Genomic DNA, 25,928 nt, shown 5'->3' on the forward strand with positions numbered 1-25,928 from the left:
CAAACAAACAGCAATAGAACGGGTTAGATTATTATCAGGAAATAAATTTACTTACATTTTTGACGAAACTTGGAAAAACACAAATGTGTAGTTGTGTTTCCTGTCCAATATACGAAGACGTTTGATCTGCTTTACAGAGAAGATTGGAGAAGAATTTCAGTTTCTAGATCTGCAACGCTGGTTGAAGGGGCATGAGTGCTGAAATTCAGGCGCGCTTCTCTCTCAAAGCTGTGAAAACAAACCTCGGGCCACTGCATCACACACATTCAGCAGAGCTGGGAAACGAAACATCTGCAGCTTTTCAGCCTGTTGACCTCATACAACTCCCCCTTAAAGTCAAGGGTACTTCATCTTGTCTAATTCTCAGATACAACGCAGACAAAGGAAAGCTTATATTTAGCTTCTTAGAGATGCGATAGTTGACGTTCGGGTTTCAGTCGTCACAGCGGCGCTTTCAGGCGGTGTCGGTGCGTGCAGAGACGCATCAGGGTTAATGGGTTTCCTTTTTTCAGCGGAGCAAAAGCTTTTCTGAGGTTGTGGTGGCAAACGGATGGTTTCGTGTTGCCAGGCTGCCGGTCTCTGCAGCTTCGGAAACTGAAGATGGACTTTAAATTTGCCTGAGAGTCTTAAGTTCCTGCTGGCAAAGACTTCTGCAAGTTTTCCTTAAACCATGGTACTCGGTTAAAGTTTCTTATTGTAGATTTCTGCACTCAGCTTCCAACATCTCCTGATGTCCAATCTGTTTCTGTTCCATCATGTTCTGTCTAGATGTTTCAGGTTTTTTTTGTTCGTACACCAGACCGTGGAGGGGGTGGGGGTGGAAATGACTAACGCAAAGATAGAGATCTGTTCACCTTCAGAGCTTTGAAATGCAGCTGCTGCATTCTGGATAAAACATTGCTGTCTTAGACGGCTCAAAATGCTCAAAGATTAAAGTCGAGCTGGACAGGGTTTAAAACTTAGCACTGTGGTTTGTTTCAGAGGGTTTAAAGCAAACCTGAGCACAGAGGACGGCCTCTTATGTAGGAGTTTGTTGGTTTAAACCATAGTAACGCTTCACTGCTGACTGAAGTGAAGCAGTGACCTTGGTGCAAAAAAGAGGCCTCCAGTAACGACACACACTGAAGAAGCCAACAGTGTTTACATCCGAGACCAACGATGTTGAGATATCAAGTAGTCATAGCATTTGAGTTTTTAATTTTTGATTGTTTTTGTTTGACATTTGTCCCATTTCATTTGGGTTTTATGTAATAGAAAACCTGTTTCGCATGTAATTATGAAGTGGAGGGAAATGTTACTGAATTTCCATGTTTTTCTTTTTACAAATGCAAATCTGAAAAGTACGGCATGCATTTGCATTCACCCCTTCTGAGTCAAAACTAAGTGGCATGTTTCTCTGCAAGTCTTTCAGCATGCGTCTCTGCCAGCTTTGTACGACTAAAGGGAATCATTTTACCTCTTATTTTCTATTTTATTTTATTTATTTAGCAAAATATCCCAGTTAGACTGGATAGAGAGGATCTGTGAACATGAAGGTCACAGATTCTCAGAGTTGGGTCTAAAACCTAAACACTTTGCTCTAAGCGGTGATGCCATGTTCAACACGCCAGTCTACAGTATCGTCCTTCAAAGATCGCTTTGTATTCATCTCCATCCATCTTTTTATCAACCTTGACCAGGTTCTCTGTTCCTGCAGGAGAATAGCGCACACTACTTTTTTTCTTAACATGCTTAGCAATAAACTAAACGTGCGAGAGTTTAGTGGAATGAACAGAACAGTCTGGCCTTTTTGTGACAAAATGAAAGGATATGTAAGCTTAAAAAAGAATGTCTTAAATTGTTGGGCGAATTGTTTGCTCTTTTTGTTGCCTAGAAACAATTTTCAGCAGTTCTAGCGACAGTAACTGTATGCAAGCCACTTTGTTTATTTTTAGAAAACTTATTGTATTTAGCCTGGATTAATGAGTGTGCATGCCACTTCTGCTTTTGAGCTAACGTTGCCAAATCTTTGTTGTGTACATACTATGAAAAAACAAAATATGCTTTTCCAAAGATGTAGTCTTTGAGTTGTGCGTAATATTTTTGGCAAAATTTCATGCATCATCTTGTTTGATATTGCTTGAAAATTTCACCATGAGATGTTCTTTAACAGTTTCTTTCCTGCGTCAACTGTTTGTCCTGGCAGACGTACTGCAAAAAAAAAAAAAAAATCATTCCCAGGGGCCAAAAACGGCTCACGGGCCGCACTTTGGACACCTTTGGTTTACATCCTTTTTAAAACAGAAGAATTTCAAAAGCCCCCCCCCCCAAAAGCTACTTTATAGAATCCATTTCAGTCAGCATTATTTAAGATAACGATTTTAGTGACTGATGTGATAAAAAATAAAGCGGCGTAGGTTTCATATCCTCGTGTTTCAATATCCTGCATCTCATAGGTGGACAGGATGTCTGGCTCGTTAACAAACTGAGGGCTGGTTTTGCAGGAGAGGAGCCTGAAACCACACGATCTGCCTCTCATCCTGTTTTCTGAGACCCTAGAAGTCGCCAGTAAACCTGCAGTGTGAGAGCGAATCCCTCCGTTGACAGAGGGAGCAGTCAGTCGAGAGCGGTCGTTTCCAACCGTTTGTCGATCAACTGCTGCACTGCGTTGATGCGTTAATGATAGTGACCTTTTGAGGTACGAAAGAGGCGCTTTAGCTGTTGATGGTTTCTATTCGCCTGAAAATTCAGAGCTATGAAACTGTTGGACTTTATTTGTTTTTGCGGGGCAAGTTTAATCTTCTGAACATCTGTTGAGGCAGATGATCTGAAGATTTCTTTGCTCTGAATCCAACTTTTTTTTTTAGGAGATGCTTGATGGGTATTTTCCTTTCGAACCTAAATAAAAGAAAGAACCACAGACAACGTATATGAATTTTATGTAGAGCTTTTGCAAAAGGAGAAGGCTCTGTCAGACTTTTCCTCCGAACAATCCACAGAGCGTTCTGATCTGCTTCCGCATGAGCTCCTGTTTTTATTGTCAAAGAAAAACAGGAAAGGGGGCAGTCAGGAAAAACAACAGAGGTCGTAAAGCTTCTAACCCAAACATCTAACAACCCAGTTCCAGATGTGATATCTGATCAAAGGTCTGAGCCCGGTTCAAATCTCGGTCAATACTGTCAATAAAACAAAATACGACTGTTCACAGGTAGTTACTAAATTAGGAGGTGCGTAAAGTTGAACAGACAGTAGTGACCTCCATACACACGTAAGGAAGAGAACGCTTTAAACAGAAAATCACAATGATCTATAGGCTGAATGTGAACTAAAGTAAGAATAAAATGATAATACCAAAAAATCTCTAACAATGCTACTAAACAAATAGAACCTGGTAGCCAACATGGGTTCGGTCTTTATTTGGCAAATGTAATTACTTTACAAATCCATGACAAACAAAAATAGCTAATTTTTACAAATTGTTTTTTTTTTTAACCCATAACAAGCTATGAAAAATCATAAAATCAAACACAAACCTGGTGACTATATGAATCTGATCTCTGCACCAGATTGGAGACTTTTTTTTAGCATGTTCATCCTAACAGCAAAGCTTAATCTCTGTAGTGGTTTCCTCCTGTGAAATTGTTGCTTCTACTGAATTTTTGTTGATCAGGTTCATGAGCAGACCTTTAGCGCACCTTCATTTTGTTCTTTTTTTTGCTGGTTAGCTTTCAATGACAGGTTGAATCATGCATTTTGCACAAGTTTGTGCATAAATATTCTTATATGATTAGATTTAGTACAATAATAATCATTTTTGCTGCTCCCTTCTTCATAGAGCACCACTGGAAGTATAACAAGCTTATATTAGTTGGGCTATCTGCTCATGCCGCAATCTCACTACCAGTTGCTTAACATGCCACAATTGGCTCACCCACTATGGGTGTCACTATTTAGTTTCCACACCACGACTGCCTGCGTTTTTGTGAAGAGAAATATTCCCAAAAACTCAATTTTTTTTATTTCTTTTCTTCAAGGGAAAAGTGAAACTCTGGTAGTGTGTAGCAACAGATGTGGGAGGGGCAATCCTGTACTACTTTTTGCTCCTAATACCTGGAGAAAATTCTGGTTCGTTCATTCAGCTCTTTCTGCTGACTCATTGACTGTACACCATGAGAAAAGTTTAGAAGGTCCAAAACCGCAACTTCATAAATCTTGATGCCTAATTTGGCTGTTTAACAGAAAAACATGGGCTTAAATTCATTATTTTTATTTTTTCTCTATGTAAGATCAGTTTGGTGGTGTTTACTTTTTATGGGTTGTCTGTTACATTCCCAGAATGAGTTTTTAATATGAATATCAATATGAACACCACAGCCTCCTGAGACCTTCCTCTGGAGTCCAGTACTTCATTTCCAATCCACGAAGCGAATTCTTCTTCTTGCGATGTCGGCAGGTCTCCTGGTTGGGGCTCTGGACACGGTGCTGGACTCCAATGCCAGGGTCACGCCGTTCCGCATCCTGCTGCAGGTTCCCGGCTCCCAAATCAGCTGGGTCATCGCCAGCGGTGAGTAGAACCAGAATTTTCTTACCATTTCCTGTCTGTTATCGCCATGCGAGAACATTTGACACGTTTTTCCTGCCACTTCATTCAACAGGAGCCACCATAGAGGAGGTGAACAAGCACTGGGACTGGCTGGTCCACAACCTGCTCCAGTCTCTGTCTGTTTTTGAGAACAAAGAGGATGCTGCCAGCTTTGTCAAAGGAAAAGTCAAGGTTTGAACCACGCCCATGTTTGAATCAAAAACCGCTCAAAGTGTAAGCTTCAGGTGATGTCCGGTGCAGGGCCTCATCGCAGAGGAGGTTCGGGGGCGTCAGGCCGCCCAGGAGGAGGATCCAGAAAAGTTCAGGGAAGCCCTTCTGAAGTTTGAGCTGCACTTCGGCCTTCCTTCATCAGAGAAGCTGGTGACGTTCTACTCCTGCTGCTGCTGGAAGGGCCGGGTGCCTCGGCAGGGCTTCCTCTACCTCAGCGTCAACCACATGGCCTTCTACTCGTTTCTGCTGGGAAAAGAAGGTCTGAACACCAAATGGACGCATTCACACCAAATCTGTTTAGTCTTTTTTAATCAAACTTTAGTTCGTTTGCCTAGAAAGACTGGAGCACTTTTTCAATCGACTGGAAACGTGAACTCTGGTACACCTACAAACCTCGGTCTCGGTTTGGTTGAAGTGAACTATGGCACAATTCGAATGAATATGTGAATGCAAGAGGACTGGAGGCCGCTCCAAAAACAGGAAGTAGAGTACAGCATAGGGCATTCTGGGTAAATACAATCAAAACAAACAAGAGAGTCTAGCGCTAGCGGGAGAAATGATTTGTGGTCTTTTACCAACAACAAAATAGAAATCCTGCCACTGCTAAAATCTGATGCTACTCCATTTTTGTTTATATTTCACAAAGAAGGAAGTTATTCTCACTGCCTTCTTCAAAGGTTCTTGGAGCAGCGCCACCACAGGCGAGGAGGGGAACAGCTTTTTCAGAAGGTTTCCTTTGTTTGACAGTGCAGGGTGAAAGTGAACCACGCCAGCTGAAAACATGACAAATTGCAATTTTATTTACCGAATTATTGATTGAACCCTTTCTCCAAAGGGTTCAATCGGAGCAAAGAACTATAAATATCCTAAATGCTAACAGAGCTGCTTGACCTCATGCTCGTCTGTCTTCCCCAGTGAAGTTTGTGATTCCCTGGGCGGAGGTGACGCGGCTGGAGCGGGTCTCCACCGCTCTGATGCCTGAAGCCATCCGGGTCACCACCCGAAAGCGCCAGAGGGAGTTCTCCATGTTCCTCAACCTGGACGAGGCCTTCGGGGTCATGGGTCAGCTGGCTGACATCACCCTCAGGCGGCTGCTGGACAGCGTAGGCCTGGAGCTGGACCGAGTGCTGCAGCAGACGGCACGCATCACCAAGAGGTCAGGGCTGCTGCAGGATCTCCGTTTAAAAAGCTTCCGGAAAAAGATTTAGACATTTGATAGCGGAGTCTGTGGGTTGTGATCAGTTCATCACTTCATGTTTTTGGGTTTTCAAAACTTTCTGCCTGACTATTTAGAGGGCAGCTGTACAGAATTGTATTTTCCCTTTTTAAAATTTTTTTTTTATCTTGGGCTAATACAAAAAAAAAGTCAATACTTTTCTTCTTTTATTGGTTTAAAATTATTTTTTTTGCATCAGTTATGTGTTCAAAATGTCAAGCTGATACCTGATTGAACCCTGATACCTCTCAACTAAAACCTGCACACAATCTCATGAATCCATCAGGTGAAAGTGAACAAATGACTTTTGAAGCAAGTGCAAGGTACGGATTATTATTATTAGGTTTTAATTATTTCTATTTCGGGCATAAGATCAAAACTGAAAGAAGGAAGAAAAAAAAAACCCAGGTTGCACACTCTGACCACAAAGACACCAAACTGGAAGAAAACAGGAACTAGGAACTTATCATGCTGCAAAAAAAAGTTAAAAGATAATAGTGAGATGGACACATATAGCACTTATGCATAATTACCAATCTTAATATTTTATTATTCCAAACTGCAATTAATCCATCTTTTTTCATGAAATTATAAAAAATAACTTGTTGAGTCACTACAGGTACATTTCTTCCAATTTTTTTTAACTCTGCATTTTTGTTTTTCTTGCACAAGCGTAATCGTAATCAGTAGTCTTTCAGAACGTGACTTTTTAAATACATAAATAAGTTTTCATTTGTACCCTAAACTCAAAGACAAGAAAAATGAACCCAAAGCACTGCTACTAATATTAAAAATGTGAGAAATTCAAAGATGACAACATATTGGTTTGATAAGATGATGATACTTTCAGGAAGTTTCATAATTTAAAAGTAGTTGAGACACTTGTGACACAGTTGAAGCACTCTGAAGGGCCACTCTGTTGACATTGAATCAAGACGTTTCCTGTATTTCAAAGTCAATAAAGAGACTGGCTTTACAAAAAAGTGACACCAATGCTGAGAAAACGTTTGAAGAGAAGAAAGCAAAATCAAACTAAATTTGATCGTAATAGATTAAATGGTGTGTGTGTGTAGGGGGGGAGGGTAAATAAACTTTTTACGGTATTGAATGGGAATACTGCTCTAGTGGATATCACAAAAATAAAACAAAACAAAGTTTAAAAGTGTGGCTAAAACTTTTAAGGTAAAAAGCAAAAAGTGCTGACGTTCTGCCTCGCAAACATACTAATAATAAACCGCAAACGTCTTTATGTTTTGTTTCATTGCAACAATAAAAAAAGCTCAAGCTTTGTCAGATAGAATGGAGAGCATCTGTTAATGTTTACAGATTCTCAATAAGATTTGGGTTTGAACTTTGACTGGGCCACCGTCCTGATGGAAGGTGAAGCTCTGCTCCCGTCTGAAATCTTTTACAGCTTCTGACACGTTTTCTTCCGGCATTATATAGTCTGTAGCTCCATCCACTTTCCCCTTAAATACTTCAATCACAGACATTACATTTTGCAGTAGGACTGTCGTAATTAATTTTTCTAGAGGGACTTTTCTGTCAGGGAAAAGTTTCAATCGGATTCAAACATTTTTATTCTGTTCTTTGAATTGAAGCGATTGAGGCTACCGCTAACTAGCTTCAAATAAACACTTGCTAGCTAACTTTTGGTGTCTAAAATTAGCAAGCGTAAATTATTGCCAGCTGGCTGAATGATGTTCGTCATTGCCGCTGGCTCACTTCTGTTGCCAAACAATACGACAATATAAAATATGAAATTTTCTTTTGTACACTTCTGTTGTGATACAGGTCTTAAATTCCATTCATAGTGGTCTTAAAAAGGTTTCTTCCTTTTATCTCTATTTTTCAAAACAGTTTCTAAAATCCTGAAACTTTAAATCTAATCTAATTCTCAGGTTCATCTCTCTGTGACCATCTTCTCCTACAGGATCTTGGAGGAACAGGCGATCAGAGAGTACGTCTTGGCCTTGTTCCGGCTCCCGCGCTCAGAGAAGCTGTACGAGGTGGCGTCGTGCTCGGTGTGGACGCCGCACAGCCGCTCCCATACGGCCGGGACGCTCTACACCACCGACAGCTATCTGTGTTTCTCCAGCAGAGAGGAGGGCAGCTGCACTCTGCTCATCCCCCTCTCTGAGGTACAGAGCATGTCGTCGTCTTCTTCTTGTTTATATACCGTATTTTCCGCACTATAAGGCGCACCGCATTATAAGGCGCATAGAATAGACGCTACAGTAGAGGCTGGGGTTACGTTATGCATCCATTAGATGGAACTGTGATAAAGGGAATGTCAACAAAATAGTCAGATAGGTCAGTCAAACTTTATAAATAGATTACAAACCAGCGTTCTGAGAACTCCGTTCATTCCCAAAATGAATAAACAGCTGTTGCTTCCTCCACTTCCGCACCATTGATTCGTTCAGGTTAAATTTTCTCGCTGCTGCTCTATTCCCGTGTTCTACTGCCTGACTGATCGCCTTGAGTTTAAACTCTGCGTCGTAAGCGTGTCTCTTAATAGGAGCCATTTTGGGGTCTTTACACAAAACCCAGCGTGCCCCGCGCGCTTCTTCTTCTACGGGGCAAAATGAAGTCGGCGGCTGCTTACTGTAGTTGCGAGACCTGTTGTGGCTCAATATTGGTCCTTATATAAGGCGCACCGGATTATAAGGCGCACTGTCGGCTTTTGAGAAAATTGAAGGTTTTTAGGTGCGCCTTATAGTGCGGAAAATACGGTAGTCAAAGACCTTCATTCTGAAGGATTATGGCACTATCTATAGTAGCATGTCTATGTCTCGCAGATTAATAGCATAAATTTTAACAATTTAGAGTGGGACTTCTCCTTATAAGTAAACATAAAAAAAAACAAAACAGAGGAAAACTACCAGTAAGTTCTAACTTAAAAATGCAATTTCTGGTTAGGGTTAAATTAGGACACTTTCTCATTTATTCCCACTTAAAATGTCTAAAATTACACTAACTTGTTTCTTCTATTTCTAACATCAACGTATCAACACTTCTGGAAAAAAAAAAAAATTGTACAAGGGTGTCCGCATTTTTTCCACATTATTGCACATAAATGTGATTGTTGGACAAACCTGACCAAATAATTACTGTACAATGTTCTTACAGAAGAAAAGTCAGCTTTTAATCAACACACAGTTTTCCGTTAGTACAAAATGCTGGGCTTGAAAAGATTGAGGAAATAATTTTTATTGTTTATGTGTACAGTTTATCTTAGCCAATCTTCCTTTTGGTCGAGCTTTAATTCACCTATACTGGTATTATCCCATTCCAACTTCTCTTTAACTACTATAAGTAATAATATTGAAAATATTTTTTCAGTAAGTTTTCATATCAAGAGTGGATGTGACGTCACACTGTGTGTGTGAGAGAATGCTACTCTTACAACCATATCTACAATATTTTCACCTAAAATGCACCAGGGAGAGACGCACTTTGTAAAAGTGAACAATTTTTTATGTAAACAAGTTTGTTCTGATGTTGTTTTTTTCTATTTTCTGAACCTGCTGTGCCGTTTGTAGGTCGAGTTAATATACAGTGTTGATGTTAGCTGGACCTGTTAGCTTCAGTGGTGTTTGCTGGTCATAAGAAAATCAGACTTTCGAGTTTCCGGTTGATCGATCGGCCGTTTCCGGCCATCATCTGCAAGTTGAGGCTGTAAAATGTAAACGCCTTCATGTGACTCTATTGGTCACGACTGAACTGAATCAGTATTGCGGAATGTTTTTCTGGTTTTGTATGATTTCCTTTGTTCAAGCTCATCTCTATTGAAGCCTCTGAGGTTTTTATTTCTTCCCGACAGCTGCACCTCTGTGGGCAGAGAGATTTTTATCTAAACAAAACCTTATTTATGTGAGTAGTTTATTTTCAGAAGGCTTTGTGTTTACTTTGCCGGTTCCTGGTTAAAGAGTAACACGCAGATCCTTCATGCGGTTGATAATATTGGCCAACTCACACCTTCCACTTTTTCACAGAAGGTAAAGTTTATGAGTTAAATTATCTTATTGATCTCTAAAAGGAAACGTACAGGCAAAGAAATCTGAACGCTCATCCACTTTTAAACTGGAAGCTGGTAAATACTCATCGCTTCTGTTATCCTGTATCTTTATTTTACATCGGTAATGATTAAATTCATGCTTGTTTTGTTATGGTGTCAGTGGATTTAGTGTAAGCAAATTTTACAGTTAAACATTTCCAATCTACCTTGTAGCTTCCAAATAGTTTCTTTTTTCAAATAGATTAAAACAAATAAGTGCCAATCTTGCCTTGTAAAACGCGATTATTCTCCAGCTGTTCACTCTCTGTTTATATCGTCTTGCATTCTTTTCTTCCTCCGTCAATGTGGTTTAATTAATCATCAAGATTAAGCCTGTCACAATAAGCTATAAATCAATTAATAATGATAAAATAAAGTGAGCTCAGTAATTTCCATTTGTATTATTTAGCATTTTTTTTCCTTTTTTTTCTCTTTCTACCAAAAACTGGATGAGAAAAGTTTTCATTCTGGTGCTTTGGTCTCAACTATTTTTGAAGGACAATTTTGTTTACGGATACTTCATATTTCATAGGGGCCTGCCATAGCAAAGCATTGCAATGCCTCTATGCAATGCATGGCAGGCACCTATTGTTCTACAACTCAAAATAACTACCGCTTCCCATATATATACAGTACAGACCAAAAGTTTGGACACACCTTTTAATTCAATGAGTTTCCTTTATTTTCATGACTATTGACATTGTAGATTCACACTGAAGGCATCAAAACTATGAATAACACATGTGGAAATATGCACTAAACAAAAAAGTGTAAAACAACTGAAAATACCCCTTATATTCTAGTTTCTTCAAAGTAGCAACATTTTGCTGTGATTACTGCTTTGCACACACTCTGCATTTTCTTGATGAGCTTCAAGAGGTCGTCACCTGAAATGGTTTTCACTTCATAGGTCAACCTGCCCTGTCAGGTTAATAAGTGGGATTTCTTGCCTTATAAATAGTCATGAAAATAAAGAAAACCCATTGAATTAGAAAGGTGTGTCCAAACTTTTGGTCTGTACTGTATATAAATGTTTATATCCAGCATGTTTATATATAAACATGCTGGATCTCTGTATGCGGGCTTTTACTTCTTTTGGCATTTTGAGTAACCATGGCGACGTAATTAGCGAAAGACGAGCCAAATACAAATCAAAACAAATTCTAACTGGCACAGTTTTGTGTCAGACTCAAAACAGAGAGAGAATTTTGTCTCCCCCAATGTGTCTCACTCACACATGACAGTTTTCAGAGAGGACTAGTAACCATAGTAACAGAGGACTGAGGAGGGCAGATATGTAGAGAACTACAAAAATGGCAGAACACTCAGTTCCAACAGAGGAGGGCAGAGCTTCCAGAACTACAGAGACGCCACCATGGCGGAACACTTACTACAGACAACTGTATGTTTCATAGTATTTTTACCACCAAGAGAGTGGTGTATGATAAGTAGCATTTCAAAAGAGCAGAAGAAGAAATCTTATGTTTTTTGAACAATAACAATATTTGTTGTTAATCTGTTGCTAAGAGATGAGCAGGTCTTCTGGTAACCAAGGGCCATGAAGCAAACATCTGAAATCTGCTTTTGTAAAATTTACCAACTGTGAATTTCTTGTGTCTAAGCAGATAAGCAGTATTTCAAAATACCGGGTGTTTTATAAACAATAATTTATTTGGTAAGAGATGAGCGTTTTTTTTCTGGTAACGAACTGCCACGAAGTATAAATCAGATTTTTACTTTTGTGTTGAATGTCTCTTTTCTAATCTATTTACCAAAAGAAAAAAGAAAACAAAAAATCTTTTTTTGCCAAATTCACCAACTGCACAGTTCTTAAGTAGATAAGCAGTATTTCAAAAGAGGAGAAGAAATCTTATGTTTTTTGAACAATAACAATATTTGTTATTAATCTGTTGCTAGGAGACTAGCCTGTCTTCTGGTAACAAAGTACCACGTAGAAAACATCAGATTTTTACTTTTGCAAAAGTAAAAATCAGAAGGCAGTGCATTAACATAAGCAGTAGCTACTGCCCACATTAGCAGTAGCCTATTCCCTAAAATAAGCTTTTTAGTTATTTTGTCTATTTATTAGCCATGTTTAACACACTGAATGGAAGAAGTTAATGTAAGACAAAATGCTAGTTATACCCCACATGCCACTGGCAGCATTTAGGCTAACATTAGCATTTTGGCTAATTTTAGCTTATACACTAATTTGAACATACTGAATGGAGTAAGACCATTCAGTATGGTTACTCAAAATGCTTGTGACTTTCCACATGCTATTGAGTATATTGTAGCTTACTTTAGCATTGATGCTAATTTTTAGCTGGGTTCCAACGGACGGGCACACTTTGGCAGGCCCCGGTTAAATTTCTTTGTTTTCTTTGTTGTTTATTATTTTGGATTTTTAAAAATATCTCCCAGGTTCAACTGTTAAATATTAATTAGAATAAAAAAATTTATTGATTTTTGAGAACGTGTTCTTGCGTTTTTATGCCATCAGCGTTAGACCACTTGAAAATGGTCTCAAAACAACAATATTATCATTTATCGCAATAAATTCTGGGACAATTTATCATCCAGCAAAATTTGTTATTGTGACAGGCCTAGGTGAGATTGTTTTTTTTGTTTTCCTGCGTCACGCTTGCGTTTTCATATTTTATTTCAATTATTTGTAAGGAACAAAGTATAAGAATGAACTCATTTAGTATTAGCTGAAGTGTTGATTAGTTAGAAGAGCTGTTATATTAGGATCTATTTTTATTTCTTGAATTATAATGAAAGTTTTATACATCAGTTGGTATTCATGTATCCAAGTACAAGATACTTATTTAACTCGGGGTGATTCCCCGTCTTTCCGTTTTGCACATAGAGGTAGGCAGAAGTCTGCCATTTTAGGTTCTGTGTGGAGAAATTGATCCCGTTTTCCTCCTTCCCCTCACCCCCAACCAGGTTTTGTCCATAGAAAAAGCAGAGAGCACCAGCTCCCTTCCCAACCCCGTCATCGTGAGCATGCGGACCAAAAAGGCCTTCCAGCTGATAGACCTGCAGGACCGCGACGACCTGGTGGAGAGCATGAACTCCAGGCTGCGCTCGCTGCAGTGGAAACACTCCGTGTTTCGCAGCAGGAAGGGCAGCAGGAGGAGTGTGGTGAGAATGTCAGCAAAACTGTTTCACCATTCTGTGATTTACTTTTCCTTTAATTATTTCACGTCGGAGCTTTTCGGATCGTGTTCCAAGCTAGACATCTGCTTCTCATCTTTGCTGCATTTCTGCTTCCGTGGGCGTTTAGCTAAAAGTGCACACATCAGCAATACTTTGAGAGCATATAGATGTATTTAATGTAGCTTTCTGATCTGAGATTTTAATTGGAACACAGCAGTAGTAGTTAAAACCTGCTGAGAGGAAGAGGCCCTCATTATGGACTGCGTTAAACAGACCAACAAAGCCACTCTGACGTCAGCAGCAAACACACTTGACATTTGGAAGAGAAGCATGTGAAGTGGGATTCTTAGTTTTTGATTTAACGCTGTAAATTGTGCTTCTCTTGCTCAAATATGTACTTTCCCCATCAAAAAACACTTTTTTTAAAATCTCAGATATTCTCTGCTCCCCCTCAAAAGTTTGTTCCTGTGCTCAGATTGTATAAATATATTTTGCTGCCATTTAATTCTTCTTCTCATGCTTTAATTTTCTTAGCGGGTATAAAATCTGAGATTTCACATCCCTATTTTTGCACTTGCAGATTGTCCCTGCTCCTTCTTGTAAAGTTGTAGATCTACCCGACAGCAGTCGCAGAAAATAAAATGTGTGACTTTAGCATCACTCCCGACTTTGGGGCATTTGTGTTGTGTTCATGGAGAGATTCTCATGTGGAGAGAACAGAGCTTTTTTTGAGGTCCGAGCAGCAAGAAGAGCAGGATTTGAATATCAGCAGGAGATATTTCTGCAAGAGGCCTTCAGTCTGGGTGCAGAAACGCAGTTCTGAGAGACAGCACAGCATGTCTACACATGGAAGACATAGGAGCATAATATCTGAGAGCTGTTAACTTGAAAATATACAATCTAAGATTTTTCAAAGTAAAAGTCCCTGTATGTGTTACCCTGCTGTCTCTTTAAATTTGAGAATTGTCATTATGCAACAAAAGCCACGTTAACTATAGATTCCACAAAATTGCACACAGAAGCAGACATGAAAGTTCAGACGGACGTTTCGTAGGATGTGAAAGTGTTGGATGAATCAGCATCAGTGTTGAGATGCATTGTGCGGTTGAAGCAGGACTGTACTTGATAACAGGTTCAGTAGAACGGACCGCAACGAGATTTCAGAAATTCTTTTTAGTTAAAGTAAAAAAATCCATCTTTTTTTTTTATCAAAAATTTTACAAATCTCAAATTATCCGTAAGCAGTGTAGAATAATTCAGTCCAGGTAAAAAAAATAAATAAAAAAAATCCACATGTGGCATATTTAAGCTGATTATTAGATGCTTGAATCCACCAAAATAAAAAAAGAAACAATAAAATGTTTCCACAGGACGTGACACGTTGCCACAGGAGTACCACACGGTTGAGTACTCGGACCTCTTCTCTTTCCCATAAACTGTACATCATGTCACTTGACCACATCACCTGATCACATGTCTTCTCATACCATGGATACGCTGACAACATCCGGCGGCCAAATACATGAACATAAACTAGACAGACTTTGCTTTGGCAATTTTAATGTAATGTCTCCCATTACCAGAGACTAAATTGGAAATTTCCTTGAGATGTCAAATACTAAGATACTTTTGTGATCACACAAAAAATAATTGTTGATACAGATGCAGGCGGCTTGTTAAGCTATAAATATATCTTCCATATTCTACTCTTGGACAAATTAATCAGAATGTTAATTCAAGATATCAGAAAAAGAAAAGCTGTCCAGATTAAAATAATGTTTGAGACATCATTTTAGTTTTGCCTAATTTTTACTTTCAAGATATTTCCAATCTAATTTGCACAAGTCAAATTTGGTCTTCCATCTTAAAATAAGATGAGATTATAAATATTAAAAACATTTAATATGTTTTTAATATCGATGTTGTTAAAGATATCTTCAATTAGGATTATGACTTGTCAGAACAAAAACTAGCTTTTTGGTCAGTCATAATTTAGTTACTTGTTGATGTCTGAAATGTGTGCTTCAGAAAGTCGGAAATGTATTGTAATTATCTTGAATTAATATCTGACATCGCTTAAAGTAGCCAGAATTTAATTAGAGATATCTCGTATATTTCTAATAATTCATTGGTATTTTGTCCAATCAAAATATAACTAGACATATTGTAATTAACTAGTATGTCTAGTCATAAAGTAATTCCAGAGATTGTGGTGAAGCCTATTTTATGTTAAAATGACCTGCCGTAGAAGTGCTGCCGTGTGATTGGCTGGCTCGTTATTCGGGTCTAACTGAACTCTACCTGATAAAGAACAACTTTGATTTTATATTTTTATATTTTATGACAGCTTTCTTGCAGTAAAGCTTCTGTTCAGATACGAGGATGCAAACTGTTTTATGGACATGTGACTTAGAATATTTAGAACGCAGGGTTCTGCTTTTGAAGCAGTTTTTCTCCGTTTCACGTCAACACTTCCTGCCTGACTGCGAGGCAGCTGGTTTGCTCTTTATGACTGGGATTTCTTCAACTTGGTTTGCTTTTATTTGCCTCTGTTAATTTAAAAATTGCGAACCTGTCGAAAACACCTGCTCTCTGAAATGAACGCGTGAAATTCAGTGGCGCTGACATAACTCCAACTTAGCATCTCAACTGCCTCCCTCAGTCCTCCCCCACGCCCTACTACACCTTCTACTACGATACTACTGGCGAGGAGGAGGTGGAGGAGCAGGTCCTCCGTAACACAGTCAACAGCGAAGCTCTTATGACGGCCTTCCACCAGAGCTGGCCAGGAGACAACGGCAACAAGGTGGGAGAAGAAGAAAAATGCTTCTCTCTGCGATTCCTCTGCCCCTGTCCCTTAAATCAGTGTCTCTTAAAAACTCCCTTTGTTCGTAAGAGTGTTGGTTTGTTTCCGTCAGAGCATGGAGCTGGTGAAGGAGCGGCTGTGGGAGGAACATTTCACGGAGTTTGGCCGTGGCGTTCACATGTTTCGCACCGAGAAGATCCAGAAGCTGGTTGCTATGGGGATCCCAGAGTCGCTGCGAGGGGAGCTGTGGATGACGTTTTCTGGTAAGAGGGGGCTGGAGAAGAGCTGGAGGGACGGATGTGGACTTTAAAGGTTTAATGTTGATACACAGCACCCTCCAAAGGTTTTTACACATCTATTAAAATAAATTACGTTTTCATTTTTGTGGCATCTAGAGTGCCGACTGACAATTATTTTAGTAATAAATTATTCTCACGATTATTCACGCGATTAATATGTTTAAATTTCTGCAGATTTTTTATTTTACCAAATAAACTAAACTAAATAAGTAGTTCAATTCATTTTTCAAATAAGAAAAATAAACATTTTATTGTCTAAAATGCTGGACTTTAGGGTTCTCTTGGTGAATTTGAACTGGGTGAAGCTAAAACTTTGCTCACAAGGAGATTTGGGTAGAACATTTGTTTTTACAGATAAATGTTATCTTAAAGACAAAATGGGTATATTTTTTTGTGCACTTCTGCTCTTTTTTGAGTCCATTCAATGATTAATCAATTACTGACACTTTGCATGTGCTGTGTCACAGCTCATTTATACCCCAGGAAAACGATGTACTGCAGCTTTAAGGTTCTTAGATGAAACTGAAACAATAACTTGTGGGTTAAGCCTACTCAAATTGCAAAATGTTCAGTACAACTGCAAAAAAAAAAAAAAAAAGCTGAATTTATTGCAAGAATTTTTTAAACACATCAACAGATGAGTCTGTGATGTGAGGAAGATTTTGAGGACACTGCACATGTTGGAAAAACATTTGACTGCAGAGTTTGAGCTCTTCAGTAAAGTTTTATGTCACTAAAACCATTTTATAATGAGTGGGTCTGCATACAGAGAGAAGTGCAGATGGAGATGCGTTCCTGCCTTCACATCCTCTTCTTTCCTTCAGATTCGGAACCGATGGCACTTGTCCAACTAGATCTGAAGTCCGCAGGTTCATTTTGGTCTGTGGTCACTTCCTGTGTTCAGTCACACTTCCTCGTTTTGAAACAGCCTCAGCCAGCAGTGGCCAGCTGGTTTTAAAAAACCCAACAAAACAAAAACAACCTGAAACTAAGTAGAAGATGTGCCTGTCAAGCAACATTTTCATTGAATATTTCCTCTTAGGAAGACCAAATCAAAATGTGCAAAGTGTTTTCAAGGAAGTTTTGTTTTCAAAATTGTAACTTTTAAAAGGTTAACTGAGGAACAGGCATCGAGCTTTCTGTAATTTTCCAAATGTGGGAATACTGATGTGCCCTGAGGCAGGTGAAGAGTAACAGTGTGATGTCACAGAAATCCGTCCTGTCCTGATCCTCTGGCTCGCCTTATGAAGCTGAAGTGGTGAACTCTCCGTTGTTTTTCAGTTCAGAAGCCAAAACTTGCGTGTCAGAAACCCTCACCCTATTTATCACTCACTTCCTTCGGCGGTGCAGTGAAGCTTGATGTAACTTCAGAGTAGTGAGTCGTTTTCTCGTCTCCCCGTCCGTTTTTGTGCAGATGCGTGCTCCGAGCTGGACTCCCACCAGGGCTACTACGCTGGCCTGGTGCAGAAGTCGATGGGCCACAGCAACCTGGCTACGGATGAGATCGAGCGCGACCTGCACCGTTCGCTGCCGGACCACCCGGCTTTCCAAAACCCCACCGGCATCGCCGCGCTCAGGCGAGTCCTCACCGCCTACGCTCACCGCAACCCAAAGATCGGATACTGTCAGGTAAAACATTTAGACTGAACAGTTCTTGAGCGTTCAGAGCTCAAGAACTGTTCAGTTCCCCTCGAACCTTTTCAAACGTTGATGCAACACACATCATTATATGGGCTTGAGATTTTATGTAATAAATACAAAGTATTTATTACTCCGAAAGTATTTATTACTCCGAAACTAAGTAATAAATAGTTTGTATTTATGTAATAAATACAAAGTACAAAGTACTTATTACATAAATACTTTGTAATAAATACTACATAAATATTACATAAATACTTTGTAATAAATACAAAGTATTTGTATTTATTACAAATTCCACTCCATAATTGTGGAGTGGAATTAAAAAAGGGTGTCCGCGCATCCTTGATAAAAGTTTACATTCATGTATCTAAAATTAAGGCCTTAAATGTCCTAACTTCACTAATTAAAATGTAAGTTGACCTTACACTCAAGTATCTAATACTAACGCCTCAAAAGGTATTTAATTAAAATGTAAGTTGGCCTTACACTCAAGTATCTAATACTAACCCCTCAAAAGGTATTTAATTAAAATGTAAGTTGGCCTTAAATACATTAATCGGGTCTTAATTTTTGAGGTGGCAGGACTATTTAATCTCATATTCAATATGTTTTTTTTATTGTGAGGCTTTTCTTTTAGGGAAACTTTTGAGTCGCATGCAGAAATATTTATTGCGTTCTGTGACTCGAAGCTTTGGTGGCCACCGCTCACTAGCTGCTAATCTACTCCTGCTATCTAGCTAACTAGCCAGCTAGCTTTTTTTGTGGAAGTGTAAATTAGTTGGACGATGTTCATTTTTGCCACTGGCTCACTTCTGTTCCAAACCCATTCAAGGCTACATTCATTCTGCACAGAAAAACTTGGTACTTCTACTACGTAAAATATGCGATTGTCTTATTGTACATTTCTGTTTTGATACAAGTCCTAAATGTCATTCAAAATGATCTTAACGGGTCTTAAAAAAGTCTTTTAATTTGAGTTGGTGAAGCCTGCAGAAAACCTGTAGATGTAGAATTAGTTCAATTTTGTGTAATTTAATCTCAGCGTAAACACAATACAGTTTTCTGGGTTTTTTTGTTTTTTTTTAGTATTTTTTATTTTATTTTTGGCAAACATATTTTTCCTTCCTCTGCACCGTTTCGGGCTACCTTGAGTCTCTGTCACATTGAATCCAATTTCTTCCTCCAGCTTGTGAGTTTTGAGTAACTTCCACTTCTTCCCCCGTTCCTCTCCTCCTCCCATGTAGTCCATGAACATCCTCGCGTCCGTCCTGCTGCTGTACGCCAAAGAAGAAGAAGCTTTCTGGCTGCTGGTGGCCGTTTGTGAGAGGATGCTGCCCGACTACTTCAACCGCAGGGTCATCGGTAAACCATCACGCTCTCTTGTCTTAAACTCCTAAAGCCTGACGCCGGAAGGTGTTTATTGTGTTGTGGTTTTATTTTCAAGCTCTTTGTTCTGAGACGCCAAAAACACCCAGAGAAGCATATTTTTAGCCTTTAAACGAAGTGGCTTATTTCCTGTGTTTCACAGGCTGTTTATTTTTGACCTGCCAGGTGCTTTTTGAAGCAATTTCCACTTCCTTTAAATGTCCACAGGCTTCTTTCATCTTTAAAGCAGCAATGATTGCTTTCCGAGAATCCGGCTGTGTGGCGCAGGTTGGACGGAAAATAATAAGCGGGAGTCATTTAGTTAAAAATGTAAGAGGGGGAAAAACAACAACAAGTTAATCTAAGTGATGAGCTGCCTGTGTAATTCATGAAGTGTGTATCACTGCCTCTAAACTGTGGAGCTAATGGGGGTAAAACACAGAATCTGGTGCTGGACAGCCTGACAAACGCCACCGGCGTTGCACCGGATGCTGCCATCTAGTGGCTAGAATCGGAAAATAAAAAAAAGTTTCGTTTCTTAAATATTATAAAACTAGAACTTTTTCTTTTTTATTTAGCTAAAATTTGTGTGGCTTTTTGTTGTTGTTGGTCATTTACAAATCCATTCATCAGAAAATTATCATGTTTATTTTAAAAAATGCCATAAAAACAAATGAGTAATTTATTTATTTTCTGTTTATTTTATTTGTTTACGGTTTAAAACAAACATGTCACATGTTGTGAGCAAAATTTTGAATCAATCAATCAATCAAATTTTATTTGTATAGCACATTTCAGCAGCAAGACATTTCAATGCTTGACTGCTGTATCATTTCAAAGATATTATATGATTTTTGTAGTGATTTCCCCCCCCCCTATAAAACCTAAAGATATATAGATGGTTGGTAGATGTTTACGTTGAAGCAAAGTGACTTTTGAGAGAAGGCTAAATAATATTATTTTTAATCTGACTACTCCGTTTTATTCAAAACATTTTCATTTTAAACTGTAAATTAAAGAAATAAGTAATAATTAATCAAATGAGTTAGCTTAAACCCTTTCCAGCTGCCAAAGTTAAAGAGGAATCACAATCACCATCTTGACTGGCCAACTGTAGCAGCGGCATGCTTATTTATTTTAGTCACTTTTTGAAATCATTCACCCCTTCACCAATTCATTGTGAATGTGTTATCCATGTATATATAAGATGCCTTGACTCTGCCTTTGTGCCCCTACAGGAGCCCAGGTGGACCAGTCTGTGTTTGAGGAGCTGATCAGGGAGCGCCTACCGGAGCTGGCGGAGCAGGTCCCGGACCTGTCCACGCTCTCCTCCGTCTCCCTGTCCTGGTTCCTCACCCTCTTCCTCAGCGTCCTGCCCTTCCAAAGCGCCGTCTGCGTGGTGGACTGCTTCTTCTACCAGGGGATCAAATCCATCTTCCAGCTGGGCCTGGCTGTGCTGGACGCCAACGCCGCGCAGCTGTCCGCCTGCACCGACGACGGACAGGCGCTCATGATCCTCACCAGGTGGGTTAATGGTAAACCTCAGTCAGCTGAATGGATAAATCTGGGGGTTTTTTATGGCAAGGCAAAAAGAAAAAAAAGGTTTTATGTTTGATTGAAGCTGTCGAGTGTGAACTTCATCATTTCCTCTGCAGTTTTCTTGACCAGGTCGGGAATGAGGAGTCGCCTTGTGTTTCCCCGCCGCCGCCGCCCGCCGCAGAGGAAAACAGCTGCAGCGACACCGATGCTCCCGCTGTGAGACACGCAAACATCACCGACCTCATCAGCGAGGCCTTGGGGGTGAGCGCAGAAAGAATATTGTACAAATCCATCGTGTTATTAAAGGGTTTTATCAGGGCTGATGGAGGCCCATCACCGATCTTTAAGAAACCAGACGCCGGATTCCGGCCGACACCATTTTGTCAAAGTTGTTAAAGGAAGGAAAAGATCTGTTTTTCATTTATTGCCCAACATTGAGAAAATCTGGGCAGATTTATTTTTGCACTTCTTTATTTTATACTTTCTTGTTCATATATTTTCTTTGAGTGCTTTGTGTTTCCTGACTTTTGTATTATTTTATTAAGGTGCACTGGTCTTTAAAAATCCTTACGTTGCAAATCCAAGTTTGGCCAACACAATTTTTTGTTTCGCCTGAAAAATCGCTAAACCCAGCACACACACTCTTTTCCCTCCTGCCCTCTGGGAGGCGTTACAGAAGCCTGCGGACCAGAACCACCAGGCACCGGAACAGCTTCTTCCCCACAGCTGTCACGCTTTTGAACGCCTCCTGACATAAAACATAAACTATAAGGACTGTACTCCCCTATCCTCTCATACAACAATAACACATGGACTATCCTCACACACACACACACACACATCACGGACTGTTTTCTTCACACACACATACAACCTGTAAATTTTATTTGCCATTATTTATCTTGTATTATATTATATACATATACAATCCATTCCCCAACATTCTTGTATAATCTGTATATTCTGTATAATCTGTGCATATAGCTCCCATATTTATATTTATACACAATATCTATATCTCTTGCTATAACCCCTTATAGTCCATACATACATAGTCTTGTACATCTGTAAATAAATATTTATATCTCGTAGAGCACTTCTGGATAGATGCAAACTACATCTCGTTGCTTGTACTTGTGACAGTGCAATGACAATAAAGTTGAATTCTATTCTATTCTAAACGTAATGACAAACTAAGGGTAAAATTTATTTCTCTCGTTAGTGAGTTTCTTACCAAAACCTAAGGAAATCAGGGCTGATTTATTGGTGCTCACCTCTATGTTCTATTTTTGTTTTGTTCATACATTTTCTATTAGAAAGTTTCTGGTTTTTGTATTAGTCAGTTTTACCCCTGCATTAAATAGTTTTGACGTATTTCATGGCAGTGTGACATGTACCATGTTTATACAGTGAGATATCAGACATTTTCTTGGTGTAAAAGTTGTTTTGTTCACCATGAAACCATCTTTTCTCTTGACAGAAATTCAGAGACCTGACGGTGCGGCACATCGAGCGTCTTCGCTGTCTGCACAGAGTCCGGGTTCTGCAGGCCCACGAGGACACCATCAAGGAAAACACTGTGAGCTGCTGATCTTTTCTTTTGAGTGAACATAAACACATCTTTGTATCCGTCAGCCAGATTCGTTGTGCTCTGTGTGTTGCTGTGTGTGTCGCCGTGTAGCTGCGCCTGGTGTCTCCGGACGTCTCCGTCTCTCCTGAGAATCTGTCCGACCTGTACGACCTCTTTAAGGTACTCTCTCGTTCCTCCTCGGGTTAAAATATCTTCTGATGTTTTCTGAATGAAAAGAGCCATCTCCGCTGCTCCGCCCTGCAGACGGAGCACTTTATCACCCTGTACTGGGGCGACAGCAGCTCCGCCGCGGCGGCAGAAGCCGCGGCCTGGCAGCACGGCGACTCCGGTCACTCTTTCGTGGAGCGGCAGTATCGACTGGACCGGCCGCAGTTCAAAAGCCTCTACGGGCTGCTGGCGCCGTGGCCGTCCGGGTCCAGCCATCACACGGACACGCTCTCCAACCGCACCTTCACCCTGCTGGCCCCGGACCGGGACAACCTGGTCACCTTCAAGGAGTTTGCCAGCTGGTTGGGTGGGCGGCAGCGAGCACTTTGGCTCTGTAGCTGATTGTTGGGAGACAAAACTGCCTTCCTGACCTTTTCCTTTTGTTCCAGACACAATGTACTGTGAGGAGCTGAATGAGAAAATAAGGCTCCTCTACCGCCTCCACATTCCTCCAGGTGATTATTAACGTGATAAAACAATGAGAGTTGCTGTCAGAGCTGTGAGTGATGATCTTGGCTCTTTGCATGCCTGCAGCTCTGACAGAGAGTGAGGATGAACCGTCCCTCAGGAGCCCCCTGCTGTCCACTAACAGGCCCCTCTTCGTTAACAAAGAGACTCCAGGTTCACCAAAACACACATTTCCCTCAAAGTCTCTTTAAACACCATATGCATTCTCTTACAAACCTGAGCTGATTACATGTGTTCTTGTAGTTTCAGAAAGTGAAGAAGTGAAAGACTACCAGGAGCAGCTGAAGCAGATGCTGCAGGATTTGGTCAAGGAGAAGGAGAAAGACGCAGACAAGCCTCTGCCGCTGATGAATCAGGTGCTGAAAATGAGAGCTGCTTCCAGGGCATCTGAAGGTTCCATCATTTTAGACTTTTAAAGACCTTTTTTAGCGCTGGCCAACATGCCCCAGCAAGCCACGGCCTCGAGTCACAGAGCGCAGTGAGGATGTTTCTGTGCGACTCAAAACTTTTGCCTTGCAGAAAAGTTCACAGAGTAAAAAGGAACTTGAAATTTAAGACCTGTGACTAATGCATTAAAGGTCAACGTACATTTTTCGAATGAAATTAGGACATTTTAAAGCCTTACTTTAGACATGCAAATTTAAGACTTTTTAAGGATGTGCAGACAGCCTGTACTTCTGTTCCTTTGCTAACGTGGAAGCTAGTTGCTAGCAGAAATTGTAAAAGCATCACTACTTTGACATATTTTTACTCGAGTAAAAGTGAAAAGTATCTGTCTGAGAAATTACTTGAATAAGAGCAAAAAGGTAATTGTTAAAAATAAAAAAAGCTGAAAACTGCTTTTCAGTCTAGTAGTCATATCCAATCTACACACTGGAGGGGTTGGCAGTAAGTAATATTCAGTTTTGCCTTTTATTTATTTATTTTTCATGATTGAAAATAAATATTTTATTTTCAATAAAATATTGGAAGTATCTTTGATCAGACTGATCAAAACATAAAGCATTTAATATTTAAAAATTACATCATAATATGGAAAATATAATGTTTTTGGAAATTTTGGTATTTAAAAACCAAAATGAAAATTCACCTGAATAACAAAATTACAAAGTAACAAAATTTTTTTTTCAAAATCCATTTATTCCAATATAAAGCTGAAAGTTTTTGCTAATGAAAACTTCAAGAAAACATTAGTAAATTGAATGTAACTTGTTACCACAGTAACAAGTTACCCTGTATTAAAATCCAACATCTGCTCCTTCCCCAGCGAGAGTTCATCCAGTTCTGCAAGACGCTCTACAGCATGTTCCACGGCGACCCGGAGGAGAACGACCTCTTCCAGGCCATCGCTACGGTGACCAGCCTCGTGCTGCAGATCGGCGAGGCCGGTCACCGCGAACAGACCAAAGCGCCGGAGGAGAAGCCGGCAAAACCCACGGCGTCGTCCGACGGGGCTCTGGCCGCCGACGACGAGTGGACGGTGAGCTACGCTCAGATCCTGGCCTCGCTGCTCACCGAGCAGGCGCTGGTGAACTTCTTCGAGAAGCCGGCTGACCTGACGGAAAAAGTCGCACGGGCCAAACAGAACCAGTACCAGCAGCGGGCGGGTTTGCTCACGCTGCAGAGAGGGACCAGGTGACTGTGCGAGGCAGCTGAATTGTCTGTGACTTCCGATCAAGACGGAGGCCCTTACCTGTAGCCTGAATCCCACAGGCTTGAGCCAGAATGCCCTCCAACTCCTCCGTGACGACGTTCAGGATTATCCCGTCACCACACGCTAATCAGCCGCTCTCTACAACGTTTACACACTCTGACTAATTACAGCATTAATTATTATACGTCCTTGATTACACCAACTCACCTGCCTTATCGGAACATTTTACCAGTTCACCTTATGCACTGAAGGGACAAATTTTACAAGCTTAAAAAAAAAAAAAAAGGTTTGTTTTGCATTCATTTAGTGCTTCTGTTTCTGTCATAGGAAATGTTTTCAGATGCTCACTTTTTAATTAAAGACATTTTACAAATAATTTTCAGTTCTTTGCATTGAAGTTGAGAGACATTTGCCGGCCAGTTTATTAAGTCATTGATTCACCAAGGTGTCGGGTCATCCATGCAAATGTCCTCCTGCTCCACAGGGTTGCTCTGCTGGATTGAGATCTGCTGGCTGTGGATGGTTCAAGCAACAATTCCTATAAAATAAATGGTACAGAGCCTTTCTACATGCCAGAAAAAAAACTTTTCTGTCCTACATGATAATACTGGGACTGCTGCAGGTGAATCAACTTAAAACAAAATAAATGCCCATAGATATCTCAAGTGGCTTCTAGAATATTTTTGTAATACCAGATATCAGGTGGAATCTACCAAAAAAATTGCTTTTTTTTTTATTTCCCAAAAATCAACCTTCTTCCACAACCATTCCAGGCCTCAAACCTAAATCAAAAAGTCTGTGGGATGAGCTGAACAGAGCAGAGGATAATTAAAGATGATCTAAATACATTGTGCGAAAATGTCATAAATTAGGGCCAAAGTCGGTCAGTGAAGGCCCGGCATCCTGCATGTTTTAGTTCTCTCCCTGGTGGCAGTAACAACCTTTTCAGCATGTCAGTGTTCTTCTTAGGCCTCTAAAGAGCCATCATTGGATCCAGGTGCGTTAAACCAGGGAGAGAACTAAAACACGCAGGATGCCGGCCCTCCAAGACCAACTTTGGACACCACTGAATTAGGGTGTAAACCTACTGGCAAAAGTTGTGTCTACAAATCAGGAACAGGT

The 25,928-nt window shown here is 40.1% G+C and overlaps 1 protein-coding gene and 1 long non-coding RNA gene across 3 annotated transcripts in view; both read left to right on the plus strand.

The window, feature by feature from the left end:
* Positions 1-25,928, plus strand: part of tbc1d8 (TBC1 domain family member 8) — a 32,818-nt gene that overhangs the window by 3,094 nt on the left and 3,796 nt on the right. Inside the window, exons 2-20 of one of the 2 annotated variants that reach the window (XM_028023115.1) lie at positions 4,433-4,543; positions 4,635-4,753; positions 4,823-5,051; positions 5,708-5,948; positions 7,942-8,149; positions 13,021-13,218; positions 15,896-16,039; positions 16,152-16,302; positions 17,753-17,967; positions 19,227-19,344; positions 20,586-20,871; positions 21,003-21,147; positions 22,367-22,465; positions 22,568-22,636; positions 22,721-22,991; positions 23,074-23,139; positions 23,219-23,305; positions 23,396-23,508; positions 24,420-25,368. In XM_028023115.1, the coding sequence (XP_027878916.1) occupies positions 4,433-4,543; positions 4,635-4,753; positions 4,823-5,051; positions 5,708-5,948; positions 7,942-8,149; positions 13,021-13,218; positions 15,896-16,039; positions 16,152-16,302; positions 17,753-17,967; positions 19,227-19,344; positions 20,586-20,871; positions 21,003-21,147; positions 22,367-22,465; positions 22,568-22,636; positions 22,721-22,991; positions 23,074-23,139; positions 23,219-23,305; positions 23,396-23,508; positions 24,420-24,791 (3,242 nt within the window). In that variant the 3' untranslated portion in view covers positions 24,792-25,368. Of the gene's footprint in view, positions 1-4,432; positions 4,544-4,634; positions 4,754-4,822; positions 5,052-5,707; positions 5,949-7,941; positions 8,150-13,020; positions 13,219-15,895; positions 16,040-16,151; positions 16,303-17,752; positions 17,968-19,226; positions 19,345-20,585; positions 20,872-21,002; positions 21,148-22,366; positions 22,466-22,567; positions 22,637-22,720; positions 22,992-23,073; positions 23,140-23,218; positions 23,306-23,395; positions 23,509-24,419; positions 25,369-25,928 lie in introns of those variants that run through there. The other variant, XM_028023116.1, reaches the window with a different exon arrangement.
* Positions 18,247-19,054, plus strand: LOC114148125 (uncharacterized). Its single transcript, XR_003596218.1, has 2 exons — positions 18,247-18,438; positions 18,500-19,054. It is a non-coding gene; the product is annotated as an uncharacterized LOC114148125 (long non-coding RNA).

This window comes from Xiphophorus couchianus, chromosome 7, assembly GCF_001444195.1.
Source record: "Xiphophorus couchianus chromosome 7, X_couchianus-1.0, whole genome shotgun sequence".
In the NCBI taxonomy this organism is placed as follows: domain Eukaryota; kingdom Metazoa; phylum Chordata; class Actinopteri; order Cyprinodontiformes; family Poeciliidae; genus Xiphophorus; species Xiphophorus couchianus.